Source organism: Gouania willdenowi, chromosome 21 (genome assembly GCF_900634775.1).
Source record: "Gouania willdenowi chromosome 21, fGouWil2.1, whole genome shotgun sequence".
Classification (NCBI taxonomy): Eukaryota; Metazoa; Chordata; class Actinopteri; order Blenniiformes; family Gobiesocidae; genus Gouania; species Gouania willdenowi.
The window spans coordinates 14,797,106-14,823,319 of NC_041064.1; the positions used below are offsets into that span (position 1 = coordinate 14,797,106).

Below are 26,214 nucleotides of genomic sequence, written 5' to 3' on the forward strand. Positions count from 1 at the left end.
ACAAAGCAAAGGCAACACGGTCTGTTATGTAAGCCCTTTGTTAAAAGCATTGCTGTTGCTCTGTTGCTTTTATTTAATTATAATGAAAAGAATAATAGATGTATCCTGAAAAAGAACAAGTAATAATGGCGTTTTTAATAAAAAAAAAAATAAAAAATTCTTTTTAGTTTTTTAAGTGAAGTTTTTATTACTGACGTCCTTTGAAATTACTTAATCGATGTAATTGCTAATGTTTTTTTTTTTTTTTATTACAACTAATATAAATTCAAAAAAGACTGTCTCCACATATTAGAATAGAAAACGAAAAAAAAAAAAAAAAAAAAAAAAAACTATGAGTTTAGCTCCAAACACTTGATTGACATTTTTTATTTCGCCTTTTGTTGTCCTTTTGTTTGAGCCTTCCCAGTTACCATAGGTCATGCGGCATCCAGCTATGGCCGCTTTTGGCGGAAGCCCGAATGACATGTCAGAATAAGATATCATATGTCTGACAAAGTGCTGGAACAGTTTTTTTTACGCAACCTGATGACTTTATTCAACATTTAGATTTCTTTTAAAAACATTCATACGTGTTTCTGTTTAATTGTGAACATTTTCTTTGCACCGGGGAAATGTGACAAGGCTTTTTACTACATGTATCTTTTATTTTGAAAAGTCTATGAAGCTTATGCTTATGCAGCAGCACGTTTTCTAATGTCGCCCTCTCTTCTTCTCTGCCCGGTACTCACAGTGAACTGAAGCTAATAAGGTGTATTAGAGCCACATGGTGAGAGGTGAGTCTGAAGTTTTGCTCACAATTTGCTCACAATTCACTCTGTAGTGTTTTCTATTTTGTTGCTCATTGGAAGTTTACTCAAATTACCTTCAGATACACTAGGCTGCTCAAAAACGTGACAGATTACTGTCAGCAGCAACCAAAATCTTTATTTACCCAAACACTATGTGGGACATTTGCTATGATACACACATTAATATTAAGCAATAGGATCTTCAAACCTTTTGGCATGCCTTTCTACTAGGAGTGGAGTGTTTTTAGTTTTATTTTGATGTAATAGTACTATTGTTCATTAAAGTGTAATTACTATGTTTCGCACAACTGTGAAATATTAATAATCTTTACAGTGTTGTCTTGAGGTCAGAACCTGGCTTTATAGAGGATATTTATCTGTTTTCTCAAAGAAAGTGTCTAGAGATTGCGTTAAATGTAGCCATATCCTCCAGGACTGTAGGTACGTTTCCGGTTCTTTTTTACATAAGAGTTTTATTTTATTTTATTTTATTTTATTTTATTTATTAAGTTTATTTCCGACATGGTTACATTCACTTTTTTTTTTTTTTTTTTTTTTTGTACATGCCGAAAAAGGAGACGAGAGAAGCAGTTTGCTTATCTGGGTCCCGTATCCTGTTTTACCATCTCAAATTTACATGGGTTTACATGTCTCTCTGGTCAAACATTCTTGAGTTGTTCTGAACAGTCCTTTTTTGTGTATTCTCATCTGTAGTCAGTGTTGTCCCTGCCAGACGTGGTTAGCATTCCTCCAGTTCAAGAATAGTTCCTCTTTCGAAGGTGTTGGGAAGGTTTTTCCCTTTTCATCCATGACGTCACCACTCGGGAATGTCTCATTTGGACACACAAGTTTGCAGCTTGTTTTGTCTCTACATCAAGGTTAATCCAGCTGTTGTTAGTTCTATTGTCAGTGTTGTATTTTCCACTGTTAGATTTAACTTGTATAAACACATTATTATATCTTAGTTCATAAGCAAGGTAGTAATTTCATTGGACAGGAAAACGTGTTTTTAACTGCACATATGACAATAAACACTTTGAATTTAAATTTAATGTAATCCTTAATCACCCCACCACCTAGCAATTGAAATGAATAAATGACAGACCTTTTTTACTCTTGGTTTCCACATTTAATTCAGTCTCCGTAAAATAATCACTGTCTGAGTTTTGTTTCCAGTGTTTATATAGATCTGGGTCCATATCCATGATTACCATCAGTAATGTTGTTGTTTAGGTGGATCCTTCGTATTTTCCCAAGTCTTCCATCGTTTTGATCATTTTTACATATTTAACACGGCAAATTCCACCTTTAGAAATACATATTTGACAAAAATGAACATTTTAGGATATTTCCTGGGTTAGGGATAGGGCTAAAATAAAAGGGTTATCTAAAAATAAATAAGAGCTAAAATACAACTGACGGAACTTTTAGTCACGTGGTGTACCTATCACGTGACCTAAGCTGGCCAATGAGGGGCGCTGCGTATACGTAGAGTGGCAGTCTGTGGATACGTGTAACGTACCCATAGACACGGTCTTTTACAAATCTGGGAGAATGAAATTGACTGCCGTAGTTGTCATGTTTGCTGAAACATTGATATTTGCTTTAACTGAAAACAAAGTGTAAGGCCCACAGGAACACGCATCTTCTTAACTCCTCCCTATGTAAGAATACACTTGGCTCTATGCAGATCGACAAGTTTAATTTGCTTAAAGAGCCATGATTTGACACAGTTAATCAGTTATACATTATACCAAGCAATATGTTTCCTCTCAGTTGGAGTTAAAGGATGATGGACTTCTCACCACTGCTTCACAAAGCTCTCTTCACACTTCTCAGCAAACCTAAAGAGTTGATATTATTATATTTATATATACAATCAACAATATTTATTACTATTTAATTAAGAAAATGTTGAATATCATATACAGTAATGAGGATGTATAAAATCTACTATTTTTAAACAGTCTTAAGCAGGGGTGCCAAACTTGAAGCCCGAGGGCCAAAGCCAGCAACTAGAGCTTTTTATTCGGGCCACGGGAGGATTTGGTTCAAAGTAAAAATTACAGAGAACATTTTTATGAAAAAGATCACTATAAAGTTCAGTTCCATATATTGCAGTTTCTGTAAATTCCCAAATTGAATGACTTTACCTGATGTATTCAAAGTTGAATCTTTCTATGCTCATTATTTGAGGATTTCAGTATTTTTAAATCACACATTTTTTTGGTAAAACTCAATTTTTCCTCCAAACTGTGTTATTTCTCACAAAAATCACATAGAAATTCCCACAAATTTAGAAAAATAATTATGCAAATTAAATAATTCTCAACGTGAAATACTTCATATGAATTAGGGATGTCCCGATACAACTTTTTCACTTCCGATACGATACCGATATTACAGCCTTGCATATTGGTTGATACCAATATTGATCCGATGCGATCCAGCACAAATCATACGTACTTTTATTACTTATTTTGTAGCGAGGAAAGTTAGAAAAGGCTTGATCAAGTGATGTTATTCAAACAGAGAACAATAGTCAGCAACAGTAGGTATGAGAAAAACTAACCCATTTATTATTAATCAATTGGTTACATACATTTTAACCTTCAACATAATATCTACAGTATTCTACAATTGAATAAATATAATATATATTGGAGATTTTAGATGCAGTCCGATGAAATTCGATATTCGTTTTCTGGCTGATATCGGACCAATATCCGATATCAATATCGGATCGGGACACCGCTAATATGAATGTTATTGTTTCATGTGTACCAATGTTCTAAGTGAATTACAAACATTATATAAACAGTGACGAGCGATTGAGGACACAATATTCACATAATTACACTTTTTTCATCAAAGAATTCACTATTTTTCTGGTTGAGCCATCTGAGATCAAACTGGGTTTTTGATTTGAAGTGAATCTGACGCCCATGGTCTAAAGTCCAACTTGAAATTATTCCATGCTTGTGTCACTTCTCACTTTTCATTGTGTTTTAATTGCTTCTTTCTTTTGTAGACCGGCTCATCGATGGCTGCCGGTGTTCTGTGCCGACCTGCAGTCCGTTTACGATGCCTCTCAGGCTTGAGAAAGCACATGGCCCTTGCTCAGCACACACATGCCAGAACAAAAAATGATGATGAGGACAAGAAAGAAGCATTGGGACACCAGGAAGTCACCGTCCATGCAGGATACAAACTGTATTACAACCCATCTGCATACCATCAGGCTCCCAGTTCCTTCAACAGCCAAGCAGACGGTGACGAAGAGGAGCGCTGTCTCGCCGTTCATGCACCTTCCACCTGGCAACAAAGCAATCGCTATAGCATCAGTTGTTCTCGACACCTTTCGAGCATGAAAAATACGCTTCTCGACCTGACTTTCAACAAAGGCCCTGAATCCCAGAAAAGCTCAGTGCAGCCCTACCACAGAACCCACATGCCACCAGATGTCAAAGTAGACTCACGTGCCTTTCTTAAAGGTCGGACAGAATACGCCTCTGTTAGCCATGATTCTACTCAGAGACCTCAGCCAGTGGAATGGGATGAGGCTCTGTCACTGTTACAAAGAGTAAGTGCCTTACGAGGGAGCATGAAACCATCTAACGTGTCAAGCTTTTTTTCCGAGCTGAGTCGACTGAAGTCAGACCACATGTCACTGCTGAGGAACGACCAACGCTTCGCCATGCTTCTCCGTTACTCTGTGGAACACCTGTGCCTCTTCACACATCCACAGCTGCTGGACGTGTTGCAGGCCTTTGTGTGGATGGACATGCCCTCCAACCACTCTGTGCTTGAGGCCTACGAGGTTGAGCTCAGCCGCCGGGCCGACCAGATGACTTTCCACCAGCTGATGTTTGCTGCTGACCTGTGGCGCTGTATTGGAAAGCAGGTGCCGGACTTTTTACACCATCTCTACAACTCAGTCCACCCGTATCTGAACCAGGTGGGGCTTCCTGAGATGGTTCATTTGTTTTATATTGTAGGAGAAGGTAGGCATTGCCCTAAGTACTTGATCCGCCCAGTAGAGAAGCTTCTGATTGGTCATTTACAACAGCTTCACCCAGAGGAGGTGGGCACTGTCTGTCTAGGGCTATTTAAATCACAAACGTCCCTTTCTGAGAAATCATTGACTTTCATTGTTAATAAGGCGTGCTCTGAAGTGGAGAAGATGACAGACTTTGCCATGGCAAACGTGCTGAAATATCTGCGTTTCAGTTATTTGTATCACAGGCAGTGGATGGAGGCCATGGTGGAGGAAGTTCCTCGACGGGCCCCTGGGATGGGTGTGAAGGGGCTGATGCATGTGGCCCTGACCTGCTCTGCTCTACACTACAGCAATGATCAAATTTTTAGCGCTATCGCAGAGAGAGTGCCATCGCTAGTGCCGCACTGCAGGATCAAAGACGTGTGCAAATTCCTGTGGGCCTTCGGCCAATTAGGTTTCCTCCCGACTCAAAGTCCAAATTTCTACCCGAGTCTTACAGAAGCCCTGAGGCAGAGGAAAGCTATGTTTCAACGATACCCAGAACATCTGCTTACCGGGCTTCTTGGCTTGGCTTTTGTTTCTCAGTTCCCAGAGGACCTAATTGCGTTAGCTTTGAGTCCTGAATTTGTCAATCAAGCACTGAAAAACACACAACTGGAGCTGAAAAAAGACTTCTTCACTTTAAATGAAAGCGTTGCTCTGGAGATGCCCCAGTGGAAAGGCCCACGGCTAAGCAGCGAGCTGAGGGAGGAGGTGTCAGAAATACTGTGGAAGTTCGCACAGACAGATGTTTGCCAGAAAGCAGAGGTGACGGAGGCCGAGACGGCGCTGCAAGATCTGCTCGGGGGTGAACAGTTTGTCAGTAAGAGAATGATATTGCCTCACACTCGTTCCATTGACCTGGAAGTACATTTGAATTCAGCTGGCCAACCAATTCCTGTGAACTCAGTAACTCCACAGTCCAGTCCAGATTTAGTTCCTTCAGTCCAGGAAAGAGAATTTTCCATTGGCGTGCCCATAACGGAGGACTTATTAGTACAGCTGATAAAAACTAATAACAGCCCACATTCTCCACCTACTCCTTCTAATCCTAAAGCAACGTCTCTGCGCAGATTAACGCCTGATGACGGTGAGAGATTGTTTCACCTGATTACCAAAGCCACAGAAACTTTAAAATCAAGCACACACAATAATTCTAATAAAATAGTCAAAGTCGCTATCCAAGTGTGGACCAGGAACCACTACTGCATCCAGTCCCAGCAGCTACTGGGACTTCACGCCATGAAGATAAGACATTTGAAGTTGGCAGGTTTTAGAGTTGTGGAGCTCAGGCCTCAGGAATGGTTTCCGTTATTAAAGAAAAGCAGGAGAGAAAAGTTTGCATATTTACACTGTAAACTCTATGACAATCTGTAAGGATTCACTGAGCATCAAAAAAAAAGTCTGACTATAATGCTTCTAAACCTTGAATTGTGTTTTGTAACTGTTGACTTCAAAACAAAAATACAATTTCTCTTTTAATGTCTGCATCTGAAAATAATAATAAAAACATTCATTTTTGTACTATTTGTAAAATGTTTTTATGTCCACAACAGCGGTGTCAAACTCATTCTAGTTCAAGGGCCAAATACGGACCAGTTAAATCACAAGTGGGCTGCAGGTTTTAGGCGGGAAAACAAACAATTTCCACATTAATATGCCCAAGTTTGTACTTCCAGTTATAAATGAAACAAAGTATGGAAGGCATAAACAATATCTTTGCAATAAGTGAAAGATACTTAAATAACCTTTGATTTAACTATTTTTTTAATTCGGGGAGATTTTGTGAAATAATTTAAGAAGAACATCACGATTTTGGAAAAACCACAAATTAAAACTGAATAATTTGGTAATTTACTCAATGATTTATGTTTTCCCTCTCATTTTAAATTTCTCCAGCGAATCGGATACTGAAGGGCCAGATTTGGCCCCCAGGTCTTGAGTTTATAACATCCACTTTAATTAGTCAATAAATTGTACCTTTGTGCAGAGATGAGGAATTGATGATATTGTCTGTTGACAGCCCACTGTGCTTATCAAATTTTATGACAAACATATGCAACTGGCGGCCCGGGGGCCACATATGGTCTAATTTTATGTGGTCCCTAAAGTAAATGTACAAAATGACGCAAGAATACATAAAAAGCTTACAAGGAATACAATACTGCAGGAAAATACAGTAAAAAATAAGAAAAACACAGAAAATACTCCAAATAACACAAAACAACAAAAAAAATACACGACTCCAAATAATGTACAAAATTGCAGAAACAAAAACAAGACAAGGAAAACACACAAAAAATGACTTTTTACAAACAAGCAGAACACAACATACACAATATGACTCCAAAAAACAGATTTTAAAGGAAAAATACACAAAAGCACAACAAAAATCACACAAAATTAGTTTAAAAACTATTTGTTCTTTCCTGTGTTAATGCTCAGATTGGTCATTATTTTAAATGCTGGCATGTATGCTGATATTGTGTCCCTTCCATTAAACAAACACATTTTTGTGGCCCCCGCTGTGTGGAAGTTGCTCACCTCTGTCTTTTGAAATAGTCCATAAGAGTCCAATAATGGAATCAAAACAACACATTTTAAAAATCTCTCCATTGTGGCAAAAAGAAAGTTGGCTTTGCTTGATAAAAAAAAAAACAAAGAAACGCATGTCGCAATCCTATTACCAAGAGGGCACAATGTTAAACCATAGAAAAGCTAATGGTCACTATTTAAATGAGATATTTGTCTGTGAGGCAGACTTTCTTTTATTACCAAGTGCACAGAGCTCATCCGCTTCTGGCTGGCTTGCTCGCAAATAATGAGGTGTATCCCTGCCTCAGTGGCGTGATTTGGCTCCACTGTGTATTTTATTTCTAACAATGTTTTCCATTTTTGACACAATGCACTGGGGTGTTTTTCATGTTCGGAGGAAAGCTGGCATCTGCACAGTTGAGGGTAGCTCATGCATTTTGAGCAGCTTTTAAAAGGACAGGTGTGACAGGAAACTTCAAAAAGTCATTCAACAGTTTGGCTTCCCATGAGGTTTTGATGATCAGTCTATTTCAACGCACACAGGGAAGCGAAATTGGTGTCTTTGTCAGATGCAGCTTTATAGCACGACATGCTTTAATATTTTCTTTTTGAAAAACAAATGTTTTGCTGTCCTGTGGTTTTAAAGAACGGTTCTGGTTTTTGGTAATATCTTAGTCATAAAAAGGAAAATAGGCACTGTTCTGCATTCTGTATCATTTCAATATATTACAGTTATAAAAATTGAATAGACATCTGCAAATCAGGCACACAGACAACATGTTTCGCTGAGTATATTACTGCCTGTGATGCAACTAAATTCATTTACAGGACGGTCAAAAGCATTTAGGTTCCTCTCCAAATAACATTATTTACTTTTCAAAGCCTTCAGGACATACTGTAATAGTTTTATTTGACAAAGGCAGAACAACAGCTTTTATGCTTTTATTCTAACAATATGGGTAAAAAATCCCAACAGTTCACATTGTGACTTACTGATCATTTTGTAGGTGTTCAATATGAAACATGAGCAGTCATGAGTGCACAAACCATGATTTGGATCAGTGATCCTGATCATGGTACCATGATCAATCAGACTTTAAAGGCTTGGAAGAAATCTCTATTTCCATTAATAACAATACAAAAGGTCCAAATGCTCCATTAAAAAAAAAAAATTGCAATGAATGCACAATCCTGATCCGATTGGTGTGATACTTGGTGGTGATGACATAACTGAGTTAAATTTCATAAAGATTGGCCATTTACAAACCAACATATGCTATTTTTAATGAAAATAAAACGAAAAAAAAAAAAAAAATCCTGATCCAGAATCATTCCCAAAATCTAATCACTAGTTCCTTATCCATTTTGGATTTTCCCTGAAAATTTCTTCAAAATGTGTCTTATTAGTGTTTGAGTTAGGCTCTTCACAGACAAAGAGATAAATCAATAAACACCTGCAAAACCATAACCTAACCATAACTTATTTGGCAGAGGTAAATAACTGTAATGTACTTTAAATTCTGACATCTTTCCATAATAACCAACATGAACTTTTGCAACAACTTTAGCAACAGTAGCTTCTCTGATGGACCAAATCACATGGCTAGTCTTCTGCTTATCTGAAAAACCTCTCTACATTTCAACTTAACCCTAGTCGAACAGGCCTCCCCCCCCCCCCCCCGATCCATACAATTCAACATTTAAGACAAATTATGTATTCACTACTCCTACTGTCAGGGTTATGTTTATAAATCCAGCCAAATGTTAAAAGGAAATCACATTTTAAACTCAAAGTCGGCTGACCAAGCGAGTGGTAGCGCAGTCGCAGCCTTGTTGACCCAGAGAAAGAATTCATTCTTTAAAAAAAAAGCTGAAGTTACCAAAAGCATGAAGCTGCTGAGAGATGACTTTGCTCCAGAGGCCACGTTATACCATCTACTGTTGCACTATACCACAAATAAGATGAGGTTTGCTCAAAGAGTGCATTTCTGGAGGTTGAAAAATAATGTTAAGATTTGTTTTCTATTTTTCCTGTTAGTTTATATTCTGGCAGGCTGCAAAGACATGGATACGTGCTACAGAAACAGAAGAGTTGTTTACTTAACAAAAAACAAAAAAAAAAACAACTCACTGTTCTTAGCTGTCAAAATCACAAAGTGTTTGTCTGCATTGAGAACACTTTGTAGCATGATGGCCCAAAATCTCTGCTAAATTCAACCTAAATTATGCTATTTGTCACACGTGGAATAGCTCAATCTTGATAAATATTTATATATAAAAGAGAAACACAAAACTGATGCACTTGTTTTCACCTTGATGAAATGATTTTTAAAGCTGACTTTCAAAGTTCATTCATGTGAATGGGCTTCTGTTGACTCACATCCAAGTGTGCAGTGTTTCCTTGAGAACAGTTGAGTGGAGACCTTGAGGGTAAGGACTCCCTTCAGCAACTCCAGATGTTTGTTTTTTCTTTTTTCCCCTCTATTATGAACGTGTGTGACCTTTTCTCTGCTCTTCCTTTCTTGTCTTTGTGTCCCTGAATATATTGGCACTGTTTTTAAACTTGCTAGCCTTTTCAAAACTTAAGGTAACACGATGACAGATAGGGATACTAAAAAGTGTATACTCCTTTTTCAAACTTGAGTATCATTTTTTGACATCTGTTTTGATTTTCTTGTATTTACATTGTATTATATATATATATATATATATATATATATATATATATATATATATATATATATATATCAACAGCAGGGTAACACTAACCTGTCTCACGTCTAAACCGTCACCATATATATATATATATAAAATAAACAACGTTCATTAATTTAATCATTCACAAGGTCTTGATTCTGGAGACAGTAAAAACAACAGTGGGACTACAGTAGCAATATAGACACAATAATGAATAAAGATTAAGAATGAATTATATCTGTCTTGTTGGCTTTCTATGCCGTACAAAAAAATAAAAAAAATAACCTATTTATTTATTTTCACTTTTGAGAATCAAAGTCCCCTTACTCATTTTTCAGTAGTATAAAAAAGATCAGAACAGAGTCCACCAATTCAATCAGCATCACTTTGACCAGATATGTTTGGCTCCTTGTAAATCCCCAATAGAATGCTGGGAAATTGGCCATTTTGATTGTCTGTGAAGTCAAGTAGTTCAGTACTCACAAATATCCAGCAGAGGGCGATACCGACCCAAGGAATAATGATGCAGGACCATATGGAACACAATGTTACTTTCTTATAACTCACTTTATCTGCAGAAACCCAATTCCCACCTACATGTAGCTAGTTTCTAACAATCTGTCCAAAATGTGATTCATTTGCAGATCTAAGAAAGATTAAAAAATAAAAAATAAACTATTTGTTTGTAGCACCTACAGTTTTTTTTTCTCTCCCAAACACACAAACGAGTTCATCAAGACTCCTCTGATTCAGCACACATCTAAAAACCTATGCAACGGGGACACTTTCAAGTCGTCACCGCCCCCTGCAGCTACAAATTTCACACTTTGGGTGTGCAGGCGGAAAGCTTTTGAAGTTGAGATGATTCACTTTCTCATTTTGCACAATTTTCTTTTGGATTCAAACACATCTGACTGGGTGATAATGCTCTGATCCTCATTGGGTTGAGAAATGGACATCACATCTTCGGAAAATAACAAGGACAAACTTGTTTAGAGACTAGGGAGCTCCTGGTTCATTAGCACGAGTGGAATAATGGCGATGATGATTATCATCTTTAGAGCGATGCATTATGCATGTTGTATTCAGACTGATGTGAGGTGGTTAAATCTTTGCTTATTTGTTAATCAGAAGACATTTATTAAGCTTATTAACTTGTCATTAGGAGAGATAAGTATACAGAGAATTACCATCAGGATTAGAGTGTTTTACGGACGTGACCACATTTTTCGCCGACTAATGGAGGAGACTGTGGTGGAGTGAATGCACTCTCAGTAATCCCCATCTTATTTGCATTTCAATTCTTCTACTTTCCTCATTCTGGAAGCTAATCTAGCACAGCCTGAATGTGGCCAACATTTCCCTAACTTATTAACATTTCTTCAGATGCTGGACTATCCATCATCCAGCAGTGCTTTCTTTAAACAGACAAAATCCCAATACTGTTTGTTTTTCACCAGACACTGATGTAACACCTGTACTGCTACTTGTCACTGATATGCAACTCACTGCCTTCCACTCGCCTTAGTAGAATTGAAGCAGACACTGTTGGATTGGCCCAACATATGCTAATTGTTCTGTTTAGTGTGTGTGTGTGTGTGTGTGTGTCAAATGTTAAATTGTCCCATCACCATTTTGCAGCACTGGCTGTTTCTGGAGTGCTGCTGCATCGCTCACTCAGAGCTGCCACTTCCTTTTCTGACCTCTTCTTCGCTGGCATTCAATAGTAAAGCGTGGACCCTCGCTTTTAAGATTCCAAACACACAGAGTGCGCTTAACCGACTGCTCCAGGGACACACTGATAGGGAGTGTTTGTATTCAGCACCTCTCTTTAGCTGCCATTGATACACCTTAAAAAACTTCACCAAGTTACTGGCTTGACGCTTGGCTTCACAATTACTGGTGGATAAATCTTTCCTCCTCTATATGGCAGTGGACTTTGGCAGGATATCCATCCTTTATGCCAGTGTAATACTAATGATGACTATTGCCGAAGCTTTCGAATTATGTGTGGGTGAAGACATTTTCCAGCAATTGGGGTATAGAAAATGCATGTTAATGCACAAGATCTCTATACATGCTTATGTAGTCGCTACTTTTAGCTCATGCATCTTCAAATGACCCATAAGAACTTTCATGACTCAGAGGCACATGGATGCGAAGAAGTAGAAGAAGTCTTAGTAATTATAATGATAATAATAACGTGCTCAAGCTGTTCAGGTCAAAAGAAAAAAAAACATTCAGCAAAAATGAATTTACTGTGATTAAATTTACTGCCTTATGTAATTAAAAAAAAAACCCTATCAATCATACAACAGGGACTTATTTAGCAAGTGTGTAACTGGTGAGGAAGGTACTGGGGGGGAATCACTTGTGCGTTTTATGCTAATTAACACAGTGTGTTTTCCTGTGTGAGATGGGTTCAAGATAACACATGTGCAAGCAACTGTGTTACATAATCACATGGCTCTCAAACAAATGACTATGACTGAAGCAGGACGGATGCTAACAAGGCACATGATAAATGTATCACCAACCAAGACACTGGAATAAAGCTCCTGTTTGGCAATGTAAACATGGCCTACGCTTAACAGAATATTATTGTGAAAATCAATGCATTGAAAAGGAATTGCAAGGTGATTTTTTTTTAAGCGATTCAGCAAAATTGTACAAAAGAAATTCCACAAGATATTTTAGAACAGGTGTCACCAACCTTTCTGAAACTATGAGCTACTTCAAAGGTACTGTATAGTCTAAAAAGCTAAATGTTCACGGTCTCACTTGAGAGGGTAAGATAATAAGAAAGGCTCGTAGTAATTTAAACACTTTGTTTCTCATTCTAATTCATGCAATTGTTTAATTTTCATTACATTTCATAGAAAATGATAATTTTCCTATTTTACTAGCTACTAACAAACAACATTTAACTAATTGTCTAACATGTAACATGTGTAAAAGGTACAATCACGTCATATTTTACGAAAATCCACCACCACACGTTTTAATATATATATATATATATATATATATATATATAGCACATACACAAAATCTGTAGCACTTAAACATTGGTCACTATGTTTAAGTCATTCAGATTTTAGTGACTCATTGGTGACTCGAGCTCCTGAGGGTCTCTCACATGCTCCATGCGGGCTACCTGGCGCCCGCGGGCACCGTGTTGGTGACCCCTGTTTAAGAATATATGATTATCAATAGTAACAATAATTATAATGGCTTGGATTTATATGGCGCTTATTTCAAGGAGACTCAAAGCACGTACAGAAACCGTTATTCATTCACTCACACAGTCATACCGGTGGTGGTAAGCTACAATGTAGCCACAGCTGCCCTGGGGAACGCTGACAGAAGCATGGCTGCCATTTTGCACCTACCACCACCAGCACTCGTGCACAATTCATACCCATTCGTACGAGGCAATGTGGGTAAAGTGCCTTGCCCAAGGAAACAACGACTATGACTGATAAAGCGGGATTTGAACCTCCAATCCATCGGTTACTGGACAACCCACTCTAAAATAATAATAAAATAAAATGATGAACAAGAATAATTACCAGATTATATATCAGAGATTTAGGACCAAAAACCTAAGAAGGCTAAGTTAATGGATTTAGTGGTAAGTCCATACTCAGCGGCTCATTACTGACAGTATCTGCCTGTTGCCTAGTACCAGCAGCTAGTGCACAGCTGCCTGCAGGAGCTACTGCTGTTACCAAGCTGAGGTGAGCCGAGTGTGAGTAGGATGACACTGAACTGAGCGGATCTGCACAGTCACTTGACAATTATCTACTGGTTCTTCCCCCATGGGGGAGATTTTTCACTTACTGGCTGCAAGGATACACACTATGTGAAACTCATTTAAACGTGCAAATAACACATGGTTAATCATATCACAAAAACAGATATTTATTGCCATCCCAGCGATAATTCATGAATAATACATGAGCACAGAAGACATCTGTGACTAATCTTTATATACTCTCTTAACATAATGTTCCAGCAACAAATTGTTAAATATTTAGATCCTTTACGTAGATGGATATTCACTGCAAAATGCAATGTCTGAACCTTAGCTTTTAATTACAACTGACTAGCAGGTCTGCAACACACCAGGATTCACGAGGATAGAAACAGCTGCAATCAACTGAACAGAAGCTACAATTTTGGCATGGATCACTGGCATTTTTTGAGCACATTAGTCTAAAGCTCAATGCACCCAAAACACAAGGAATAAAGTGACTGAAGTCTGGAGAAATGTTCAGAAACATGGAATTCCAAATGACATTAAACTAAAATCTTTAGCTTTTTTTTGTGAAAGTGAAAGAAATTTATCTATCTATCTATCTATCTATCTATCTATCTATCTATCTATCTATCTATCTATCTATCTATCTATCTATCTATCTATCTATCTATCTATCTATCTATTCCTGATTTAGTGTAAACAGAACAAGCGAGAATGAAAAGCTTCTTTCATCATGATCCTTTAATCCAGTAAGCAGCAGAGATGGGACTATATTTAATGTTGGCAGTTAAAATATAGACTTCAAGACATCCTGTGCCCGTCCTAGCCAATTTTTTTTAGCTCACGCTATAACAAGTGCTATCATAAATGGAAGAAGCCATGCGATAAATAAGATGAGGCAACGAGGTGGGACTAATCACAGCGAACGTCAAGAAATTTATTGAAGTTGTTCTTCCAGATGAACTTTTCAGTCCGAAACTTTTCTTCATGATGTGACAGACTTGGAATTCTTCAGTAACGCTATCCAAACCCACCTGATGGCAAAAGAGGTTTTTAATTGTTAAGCGATGTGCTTCGCATCGCTGCAGAGCCAACCCCTCAGTGTAAATTAAACCTGTTCTCACATTTTTTAAGTGCAGAGAAACCATCTTCGCCTTAATAGGAATTCATATTTTAGTATGTAATTACACCCATGTAACCCTTGCAGAGGAATTCAAAGCGATGTGTTAACCATTACATAATGATTAATTATATTATCTCCAACAGTGAGGGATCAGGTATTGAGATGAGCTAACTGGGTAATTACTGAGAAGGGCGCATTAGCCTAACAAACAGTCGTGCGTGCACTACATCTGGAAACACGACACTGATCAGTGCATGGAGGGGAAATGGCTCCACTCCTTATCTCATCATATCACCGGTAAGCATACATGGGAGGACACGTTGATGAAGTAGTAGGAGAAATTTAAAATCTTTCCAATGTTCCAACTGCTGTTCATGAATAAGTGATGACTGGTGCATCCACACTGTCTCGACGTTGTAAAACTTTTCACTCTGCAACACATTACTGGAGAGCATTTACATTTCTTCAGAGTGTGAGAACAATCAGGGACTTAAATATGACAGTGGAGTGGCCACGTTTACATGAGAGCTTAAATCTCCTTTTATTCAGAATAAAAGTTAAATCCTTTTAAACTGACCTTGTAAAACATCTAATACCAAATGAAAATGGCCATTCTCAATTAAACCTAAACCCAAATTAAGTGGCTGATTTATTTTGATTTTAATTCCGTATTGAATAATTTCTCAATCTTGTATAAACGTTTAATTCTGCTTTAAATTGATTCTGGTCATTCTGCGCATGCTCGTTGTGTTGCGATGACGCGCTGGTGACGACCTATTCCAAGATGGCCGCCCTGACTATTTATTTAATAAGAGTCTTAGAAGACATGGATATAATGAAGCGAGTGGATGTACAGAAGCATAACCATGCGGGAATTCACAATTATGAATGTCTCAGAGCCTCAGGGCTCTGTTCTTGGACCTCTTCTGTTTAGCCTTTATATGCTTCCTTTAGGACAAATTTTACAGAACTGTATGGTTGATTATCAGAGCTACGCAGATGACACACAACTATATCTATCACTGAACCCAGATGACCATGGTCCCATTGAGGTGTTGTGTGACTGTTTAGAAAAAGTAAACTGCTGGATGAGTGAAAACTTCCTTCAACTAAACCATGACAAGATGGAGGTGATTGTCTTTGGTAACAAGGAAAAGAGGACTACTATCAGCAAGTATCTTGAGTCTCGATCTTTAAAAGCTAAAGACCAAGTCAAAAACCTTGGTGTTCTGATTGACTCAGATCTTACATTCAGCAGTCAGATCAAATCTATCACAAAAACAGCTTCTACCACCTAAAGAACATCTCCAGAGTGAAAGGTTTAATGGCTCAGAAAGATCAGGAGAAACTGGTCCATGATTTTATCTCTAGCAGACTGGACTAATGTAATGGTCTTCTGACAGGAATCCTCCAAAAGAGCATCAAACAGCTACAGCTGGTTCAGAACGCTGCAGCTCGGGTCTTAACCAGAACAAAGAGGTCAGAGCACATTACTCCAGTTTTAAAGTCTTTACACTGGCTCCCAGTCAGCCTCAGGATAGACTTTAAAGTTCTGCTGCTGGTGTATAAATCTGTGAATGGGTTTGGTCCAGAATACATCAGTGACATGTTAGTCAGGTATGAACCCAGCAGGTCTCTCAGATCTATGGACACAGATCAGATAGTGGAGCCCAGAGCTCACAGTAAACATGGTGATGCTGCTTTTAGTTGTTATGCTGCAAAGAAGTGGAACAAACTGCCAGCAGAGCTGAAGTCAGCATCTAATGTGAACATTTTTAAATCAAAGTTAAAGGCACTTTTTTTCTCTACTGCATATGATTGAGAGAGAGATTTTTAGTCATGTTGTTGATGTCATGATAATTTTATTGATGATTTTAATTGATTTTACTGATGATTTTAAATGTTCTTATTGATTTTAAACAATTGAATGTTTTATCATGTAAAGCACATTGAGTTGCCTTGAGTATGAAATGCGCTATACAAATAAATTTGCCTTGCCTTGCCTTGCCATTACACACACATGGGCATCGGCAAACAAAATAGGTTTTATCGGGGACATGATGCGTCACGTTCACCCACAGTCCAATCAGAACCCTACCCAACCCTCAGACCTAAAGAGGGATAGAATAAAGCCAAATAAATGGGTATTCCATGTAAACTTCAATTCAAAATCACTATTTCTATGTAAACAACAAGCAGAACACTTTAATTCTGAATAATTGAATGTAGAACAATTCATTCCAAATGAAAAAAAAACATCATGTAACCATGGTCAGTGTTTAGGTATGTCTGTTCATTCACAGGCTAAACAAGAGAAGGCTTGAGTTCTTTATTTCTGATAAGTAACAGCCTCATAACCACGTATCAAGTACTGACTGATAGGCATTGCGACAGCAGTGGTGTGCAAGAGGGCAACTCCTGTGAAACGGAAAAGTGTTGCAGAGACTGTGAAGATTTTAAATGGGGTCTCGAGTGGCTAAAGGCCAGAGCAAATAAAAAGTAAATCTGCCTGGAGGAAAAACAGACAAATGTCAAAGGCACAACAACAGAACACAGTAAGGACCTTAACATTCACAATGAGGATCGGGGAAACAATGTGTTTATTTATTTTTTATTTTTAAAGATACCAAAGAAAGAATGGGGCGTTGTAAAGGCTTTTATTCCAAAGTCATTGTCCTCCTCTGTGACTGCTCTAGTCTTCTTCTCTTTCTTTCTACACACCGTCAATAAAAATCTCCACCATATCTATTGAAGCCACACAGCTACCCAATCTGAAAGTATGAAAATCCATAGTGCTGACCTCATTTCTCAGAAGTGATCCAGAATGAAACCTCTCGATAGAGATAAAAAAAAAAAAAAGAATGTCTGCGTGGCCACATACTTATCAACACATCCTTCTGCTGATTAGGGTTTCATCCCTGCTTTAATCCGGACAACTTAATTATAGAGGAGATGTCCGTCTTCCAAAGACGCTCTTACTCCTAGTATGGTAAAGCCTTCTGTGAATATTTGATGTCGCCACTGTTACATATGTACCAGAAATTCCATCCCTGCAGAGGGACAAGAGGACATACATGTAAAGGGAATCTGATTAATGCATGAAAAAGGGACTCATGTTCAAAGATTGATTATTTGAACCATTTTGCCTGATATTAAATGTTTAAGCTTAAACACGCAATGCCCCCCCCCCCCCCCCCTTCCTCCCAGAGTAAAACACGACATTTGTCTTATGTAAAGCATAATTCAGTTTCCAGTTGAGTGTGTTGTCTTCAAAGCATTTAATATACTCTCGTACTTCAGGCAGTCACTTTATTGTGTTCACAGAGACTGATAAATCACTGACGACTACTCAGCTAATGGTTTTTAAAGGTATCTAAATCTTTGCCTATTGGACGGAAACAGCACTTTGGGGGAAATGAAGGTAAGTAACCTGACAATTGGCTTTCTTTAAGTTGAGACTTATGATTAAAAAACTGCACCAAACTGGGCTTTTATTCCCTGATTTTAAATTGAATTACTGTATGATTATTGAATCGTCTGTTGGTAGCAAAACGGGGCAGTTCAAAGGGTTTCTTGACCGACAATAAACATTTGACCACCTTTGTAGTAATAATAATATACTGTATAATTCGTCATGATCATGTACACACACACACAAATATGATATGAATGACTAATGTGAATTACATTTGTTTCCCATTCAGGCCAACTCAAAGGTTCCCAGCTCAATCTAAAAAAAGATCTGGAATTTTCATTTGAGTAAATATCAACAGGTTTCTCATGACGTCTACACCTTCTCTAAAATTTCACCAGAAAAGTTTCTAAAAGAAAATCTTTGTGTTTATGTGTGATTTAATATTTTCCACCAAATTGAAATTGTAATTTTAGTTATCAAGAAAACTCAAATTCCATTTTAAAGGGGGCATAATATGAAAAATCCACTTCTGCAGTTTTAAATGTTTTTTTTTTTTTTTTTTTTTTTTTTAATCACATATGAGGTAACTTGGGTGTCTACCAGCACACAAAATGTGAAATAAATCCATCCAGTTGTTTTTTGTGGTCTTTGTAAGTCCTACAACAGAGAAAATTACTCAGTTTCAAATTTTACAGATTTGTGACATCACAAGTTAAATCGGGAAAGAAAATACCCTCCCCTCTGCTGGTAACTCCACCCATTGAATCCACCCCCAACATGATGAAAACTTTTGCGAAAGTCCGCCATTGTTTTTCTCGCTAGCGAAGGAGTGAAGGCTACCAGTAAAACTAAATACAGAACTTTCCTGCTGCCGTTGCCACGCCTCCACAGTGAGCGTACACTGTAGTGTAAGTACTATTTGTTCATGCGGAAGCGTACTCCGGTCTTGTGGTTCGGCTCATTGGCGAACCTGTTATATCGCCTTGTATTGCTGATCTGACGTGTTTGTGACACAATCCGATGCAGCGGTTAGAGAAAACAAATGATTAAAACCTTAAATGCACTAATCCTGTAGTTTAAAGAGGAGAGGAGGAGGAGGAGGAGGAGAAAGTGACTTAGCAGCTTAACACTCTGGACGGACTCAAAATAATAATATCCATGTGTTTTTTTTTTGTGGCTGAAAACAATAACAACAGTGTGTAGATAGCAAAAAAAAAAAATCGCTGTAAAAGAGCGAGACATGAAGTGAGTGAGCGTCTATAGACACGCCCACTCATGAATATGCGTAAGTAGGCCCCAAAACAACCCAATTTCAGAACTGCTCAGAAAGTGACTTTTCAGAGGGCTAAAACTCTGGAAAATAAACCTTAAATATACAGATTGTTTTGGGGGTTCTTAGAACAAATGGAGATGGGGGAAAAATTTCATATATGCCCCCTTTAATGTTACTACAAAAAGCTTTAAAAAAATTAAAATTAAATTAAACCATTGTATTAGACTACAATGGTTTTGGAATCGTACTTGTAACTGGAAGGTTGTTGGTTCGAACCCCAATATGCTATATACGCTATGGGCCCTTGCACAATGCCCTTTTCCTTAACGGCTCCTCGGTGCTGCAGCCTCAAGGGTGGCAGAGGGAAAGAAGAAGATAGTATCAGCTTAGAGAGGAGCAGCAATTTACTTTAGTGTTTTACAAATTGAGCTGAAAAATGGAAAACTTTAAGTCAATTAAAGAAATTGTGTTAATCTAATTTAATTTTAAAAAACCTAACTCATTTAGGCGTTGCAAATTGAAACAATTCAACAGAGTTGGTGCAACTACTTTTCTTTTTCAGTGCAATATACACCTCACTGCTGTCTGTCCTCTTTTAATCACGTCCTGTGCCACACTCAAATGTCACCCCTGACTTCCTCATGCAGTACCACACTTTTCTCTCGGGTCCATATAATACGATTTCCCTCAATTCAAGCCAAAACCATGAATCCAAATTATCACAGTGAGGTTTGTATGAATACGGAAAAAAAGACGCGTGACGGTCATGATTTTGTTACATTTGTTAGAATTATTCCACCCTATTTCAAGATGGAGCATTAACATTAAATTGATATAAAATGTGAATCCTATTTTTAAATCTTAGTCGCTCACATAGCAACAGAACTAAAGCTTGTACTAAACCTGTAGCTGACATTTGCAGTCACCAAAGACACTGTTTGAGCTTGGGATTACCTTTGATTAATGTTACTAATATACGTCGGCCCTCATATTAAAACTCCATGTGTGACCAGAAAAGAAGAGATAGAAGTTGCTATAGCAACAAACCTTTTCCCTGCTTGACTGTTTCTCTGTGTGAGGATGTTGCTTTGATCTGCTAGCCAGTGGCTAGGTGATGAGTTTTACTGTGGTTAAACCAGTGGGAGATTTTCTTTCCCAGTGGGAAAGAAAATTTATCATGGTTTTCACGCTCTTGTTAAAGGTGAAGCCATTCTATGCGATTCTGTTATAGGTCGCTATTATCTGCCCTACCAAAGGTAAAAGAGGCAAAGAAATGACAAATAGTTTCTAAAAATTATCCCCTTTGTTAGATTTTGAATCTTTTAGACGAAACATGCTATGAATATGCACGTTCCACAGAAATGCAGGTATTTTCAAATGTGCAGAATATGTTCTAAATTATTAAGACATTGTGCAATCTACGTAAAACAGTGTCATTGAATAATTCATCTTACATTTTCATGAGTTTCACTTGTAATCTTATTGTTACCCAGGAGACTGATTTGCTGTCAGACGTTCAATTTCTCCATATTTTCCCTTTCACCATCTAAACATTTGTTCAAATTCATCTCAGTTAGCCTAATTACATTTGGTAATGATGCACAACAGGTCTGAATGTGTTTTGTGCACACACGCACACGAGCGTACATACACACAGCTAGCTTTGGAGCAAATATAATATTCCTTTCCTTCCAGAGCAGTAATTACTTACCTTACACCTGAGAGTGTTGCAAGAAGAATGTGCAGCCTCATTCTCTAGGGATAGCAAGTATATCTAGAACTAGAATGCTTTTAGGGTGTTACATAATAAGCCCATGATAAACACTCATTTCAGCCAGACCCTTGTTTTGGATGTAACCACATGAACTAAAAATCATGTCCTAATCAGGGTATTATTCATACTTGAATAACCCAACTCTGTGAATCATTGTTTCTTCTCCGAGTCGCCTGCTGCTGTGTTGTTTTAAGGCTCTCAGGCTCGGGGTCATCCGAGTTACTGGAGCTGATGTTGCAGCAGCAATTGCAGCTGTGCTCTAGACTCATCGGGGATCGGCCTTGATTTTTTTTTGTTAGTGTGTGTTTGTGTGTGTGTTTGTGCTTACATCAGCTTTATGGCTTTGGTTGTGTATTTATTAGATGCACCTTGCTGTTTTGGGCATGCTCTAAATTGTTCCTTAGTTAAAAAAAAAACCCTGCTGTTCATTTAGGTATAATAATTCATATATTAATATAATAACCTAAACTTTGTCTACATAGAAAATGCACACATTTTAGAAAAGTGTCTATATTCAAAATACAATTACCAAACCTTGGAGCATTTGACTCACTGACTGACAAAATGAGATCAAATTAGCATTGAGTACAGACAGTAGTCTGGAACTGACTTGAACTAGTTGACAAAAAAATAGATACAGAAATACATAAAACACTAGGCCTAGCAAAACCCCAACCCAACCACTCCAACGTAACCCTCAGGCCACGACACTGTCAGGGTCTGTTTTTCATTTGTACATCAGCAAACATGTGATGAATGTGTTAGCCTATTTTTGTTCATGTGTTTAACAAGCAGTGGTGGCCTAGCGGTCAGCGAAGTGGACTGGGGAGGTCATAGGTTCAAATCGACTAATACAGTTGGCTGACCTATATACCAGGGTTACCTGTAGCCGTGGCGTGAGCCCATTCCAGAGAGCCAATCCTTATCCCAAAGTTACGGATCCAACTTGCCAGCTTCCCTTACGAAAGAATCCACGTTTAACTGAACTATCGCGGCAATTAGTGCACCATTAACCCAACACAAAACTACCATGTGGTGCTCTTTTGGCTGTAAACAGAGGCTAAACTCGTTTCAGTTGCCCACAACAATAGCGCCGCGTTGGCAAATGCCCGTATGTTGTGACGTCTATGATGAACTATGTATATACAAGCCTGTGGTCACGTGACTGCCGTAAAGTGAAACGTTCTCCAGGCATTCTCCAGGTCACATGACCTGGTGAAAGACGGTCCATCTCCTCCGAACTTACATAGTCCGTATTTCAAGAGGGAAGCCCCGCTCGGAGCATTGATACTGTCAACCGCTGTAAACAGTGCCGGCCTGAGGAATCATTTAAAATAACTCTTATGGGTCAACTCTTTAAGTCCACGGTGTGCCTTTAACAATTCTAAAATGTTTCATGTCAAGCATTCCCACATTTTAACATTTCAAAAAATATAAATCTAGTGAAATACTGACAGACGAAAGGCTCAGATGCCCACACCAAAAATAATAAAACCTATATTTTCATTGGTTAGGAAGCTTAACAAGATAACCAAGAGTTAGGAAAGAAATTAGATGAGCATATTTGTTTTTAGTGTATTTTACAGCTGATTTAGGGCCCGTAATCATAAGAGATGCTAGCAGAAAGCTAACTTTTATTAGGTTATTTCTTTCAGGCTCAGTTATTGTGATTAGTTGTAATTGAACTTTAGTAATGGAGAACAAAATTGTAATTTACTTTCTGAGAATAAAAAATACTTTTACTTTAATTGTAATTGGAAAAAATGGTGTTCACTGTCAACCTAATTTAATTGTAATTCAGGTTAGGTCTTTGAAAATGTAATTGTAACTGAAATATGTAATTGACCCCAACCCTGCTATGTACTATAGCTGTGTAGTCAAGTGAAATCTACAACTAACAGACAGATGGTAGACCTACCAGACCTTAAATGAACATGCTAGTTATTCTTTGTAGAGTATGCCTTGCTAACCCTCATTCTAAAGATGTGCACGTTTGCGTGTCTAAACTGGGGAAAAACAGAGGCTGGACACGTTTGACAAGGCCTTCAGGGAATCAGGAAAATCTTGGCGGCCTTTAAACAACAGCCTGTCAGTTATCCAGTCAAGAATGAATTACTGAAGTAATGCTTTGCATAAACAACTATCTCAGTCTTTTCATTTGATGGGAGCCCTGTAGAAACCTAAAGAACCTATAAAGAACTGTTTCCATGCATTTCCCATCAGGCTGCAGTTTACAGCCTTCAGCAAAAAAAAAGGCTTTTCAGCGTTGCTAATGAGGAAAGCTATGAATGGTCAATTGTAGTTAATGCAGTATGACTCTTTGAAGTACCGCTTTTTGAATATTAATGTCAGCCATGACCTATTTGCTACTTTACTTCATGAAAATTCCTGATGGTCTTGTTGCCCTGATGCATCATTGGAGGATGTGATGACGATGATGCTGGCAGACAAACAATAATGGTAAAAGAGATTATTTATGGACGTAGGAACAGGATGACCGTTTACAGTTCTTCGGGTATCAGAACAGTCTTAAAAAAAACATGTAGGTTAGGAACTTATTATTTTATTGCAAATAAAACACTGTGTGAAGACATTTGTTTGACAGCATGTGTACAGCAGTATTTCCCGTGGTGTTCAAGATGGTTACCCAACGCCCCCCACCTTGTCATCTGTCTGGATCTATTGTAGCTTATTGTGAGTCCCACAAGGATACCCACAGAGAGGAGAGACAGAAACACAGAAAAGAGCTTTTAGGAACCACAGCAACCTCTTAGCTTGTCACGGGAGTTCAGCATGACAGCGAAACCTTGCGGTGACTTGAACTATTTGCTACTTTAAAAAAAAAGTTGTGCTGAAGTTGAGCTACAATGCTGCATGGGTTGCCATTGACTTTGTGCTGATGCTGGCAACGTGTGCATATTATTCTCGCAAAGTCGGGTATGCCATCAACTTATACTAGGGGTGTCAAACCATTTTAATTTAAGGGCCACATACAACCCAGTAGTAGAGGAAAAAATAGAACATTATTGTGCCCTTGATTAACCCTTCCCAATGTAAATTACTGAACAATAACCAATAAGCATTCCCTTTGGTGTAAAACATTCAATTAAAGATATCTGTACTGGAACAATAAGGTGATTTACCAAGTCAATGAATAATATTTTCTTTGTAATTTTCACTTAAAGCAAAATCCTTTCACAGCCCATAATTGGAAGCTTGGATGGGTTTGATTTGGCTCATGGGTCCTAAATTTGAGAAGTAGTTACACGGTATTACACAACAAAAGAGGAACACACACACAGACACACACAGACACACATAGCAACAACACCAAAAAAACCACCCAAAAAATAAATAAACAGGAACTGAAATATTTCTCGAAGGAATGTCCTTTTTTCTACCTAAGAAGTCCACAAATAAAACTAATGCAAAGGGACAATAGCCTGTTCAAGACACGCCAGAGGTTCCTGTTGTAGACTTTGATGCCCTATGCACTGAAATCTCTGAACCAGTGCCAAAAGAGCAAATGGAGATGAGGGCCATGGTGGATACTGCTGTCACCCCACATGTTGGCTCTACTGCAGTGTCCTTGAGCAGCACGCTAAATTCATACCAGCTCAGGAGGTGCTGCATCACTTATCTGACACAACAAGTATTGCAACTCCAAAAAACAAAAAAGTTATTACCCCAACCTTGTTTTTCGCAAATGTGTTCAAAAGACTATTTATAGAATAGGAATTTAAATGTTGTTATCAGCTTACCCGGTACAACCTTGATGTAATCAAGATAAAGGGTAAGTGCGACTCAAGGCACACAAACCTTATAACACACACACACACACACACACAGACACACGCACACGCACACACACACGCACGCACACGCACACGCACACGCACACGCACGCACACGCACACACACACACACACACACACACACACATCAGCAGCTATGCTCACAGCAGCTCGGAGCACAACAGGGAGATAAGAGGCCATGGTGCTGGCTGGTGTTTTCTGTCGTTGCTCTTTTGACAAGGCTGTGATTCATTTTTAGGAAAGTTTCTACTCCCGTCGTGGACCAAATACCGGTACTAGTTTTTAGTGTGTATATAAAAAGAATAGAAATACATTTTGAGGTCAGCCTTACACTTCCAGAAGCATTTAGTTTCCCTGGGGGAAATTACTTGTGTGACAGAGGCTCGAGAAATATTACAAATAAAAATAATAAACACTAAAGAAAGTAAGAAAGAAAGAAAGAAAGAGTAAAGAAAACATTCATAATTGCAAAAAAAACTGCAAAAGACTGTTAATTAAATAAGGATTAACATTTTTTACATTTAAAAAATGATCACATTAAGCATTGACGCATAAACTGCTGGCATTAGCAATGTTGTCACACTCAGTTATTTGCCTGACTGCCATCCCGTCACTGACCTGCTCATAATGTTCCTCCATAAGGTTTATATTGTGTGTTTAACTATGAATAGAATTTGCCCTTCAGAGAAAAAGCAGCATGGATTTGAACTCGAGTGGATCACCTATAAGGAGATCAAGTTCATCTTACACAACTTTCAATGTCACTTTTTATTTGGTAACTGGTAGAGATGCTGCATCTAAGCTCCAGAGCTTATTGACTAAAACCTCAGCCGAAGCCTTTTTAAGCAGAGTTTGCATGTTCTCCTTATTCTGTTGACAAAAAATTTCAGTCATAGTTTTTGTCGACTATATTTTTCAGGTCACAATAACAAGACTATGTCTTCTAAAAAACAAAAACTACATCAAAATACATTGATATTTTTGCTAACTAA

General features: G+C 38.1%; 1 protein-coding gene across 2 annotated transcripts; it reads left to right on the forward strand.

The window, feature by feature from the left end:
• Positions 1-662: 662 nt before the first annotated feature.
• fastkd5 (FAST kinase domains 5) lies at positions 663-6,273 on the forward strand. 2 transcript variants are annotated; one of them, XM_028436464.1, is made up of 2 exons: positions 663-773; positions 3,820-6,273. In XM_028436464.1, exon 2 carries the CDS (start codon positions 3,832-3,834, stop codon positions 6,202-6,204), a length of 2,373 nt encoding a protein of 790 aa, XP_028292265.1. In that variant the 5' UTR covers positions 663-773; positions 3,820-3,831; the 3' UTR covers positions 6,205-6,273. The 2 variants fall into 2 exon arrangements, with proteins under 2 accessions (XP_028292265.1, XP_028292264.1); XM_028436463.1 differs by having other exon boundaries at positions 682-766.
• Positions 6,274-26,214: the final 19,941 nt, after the last annotated feature.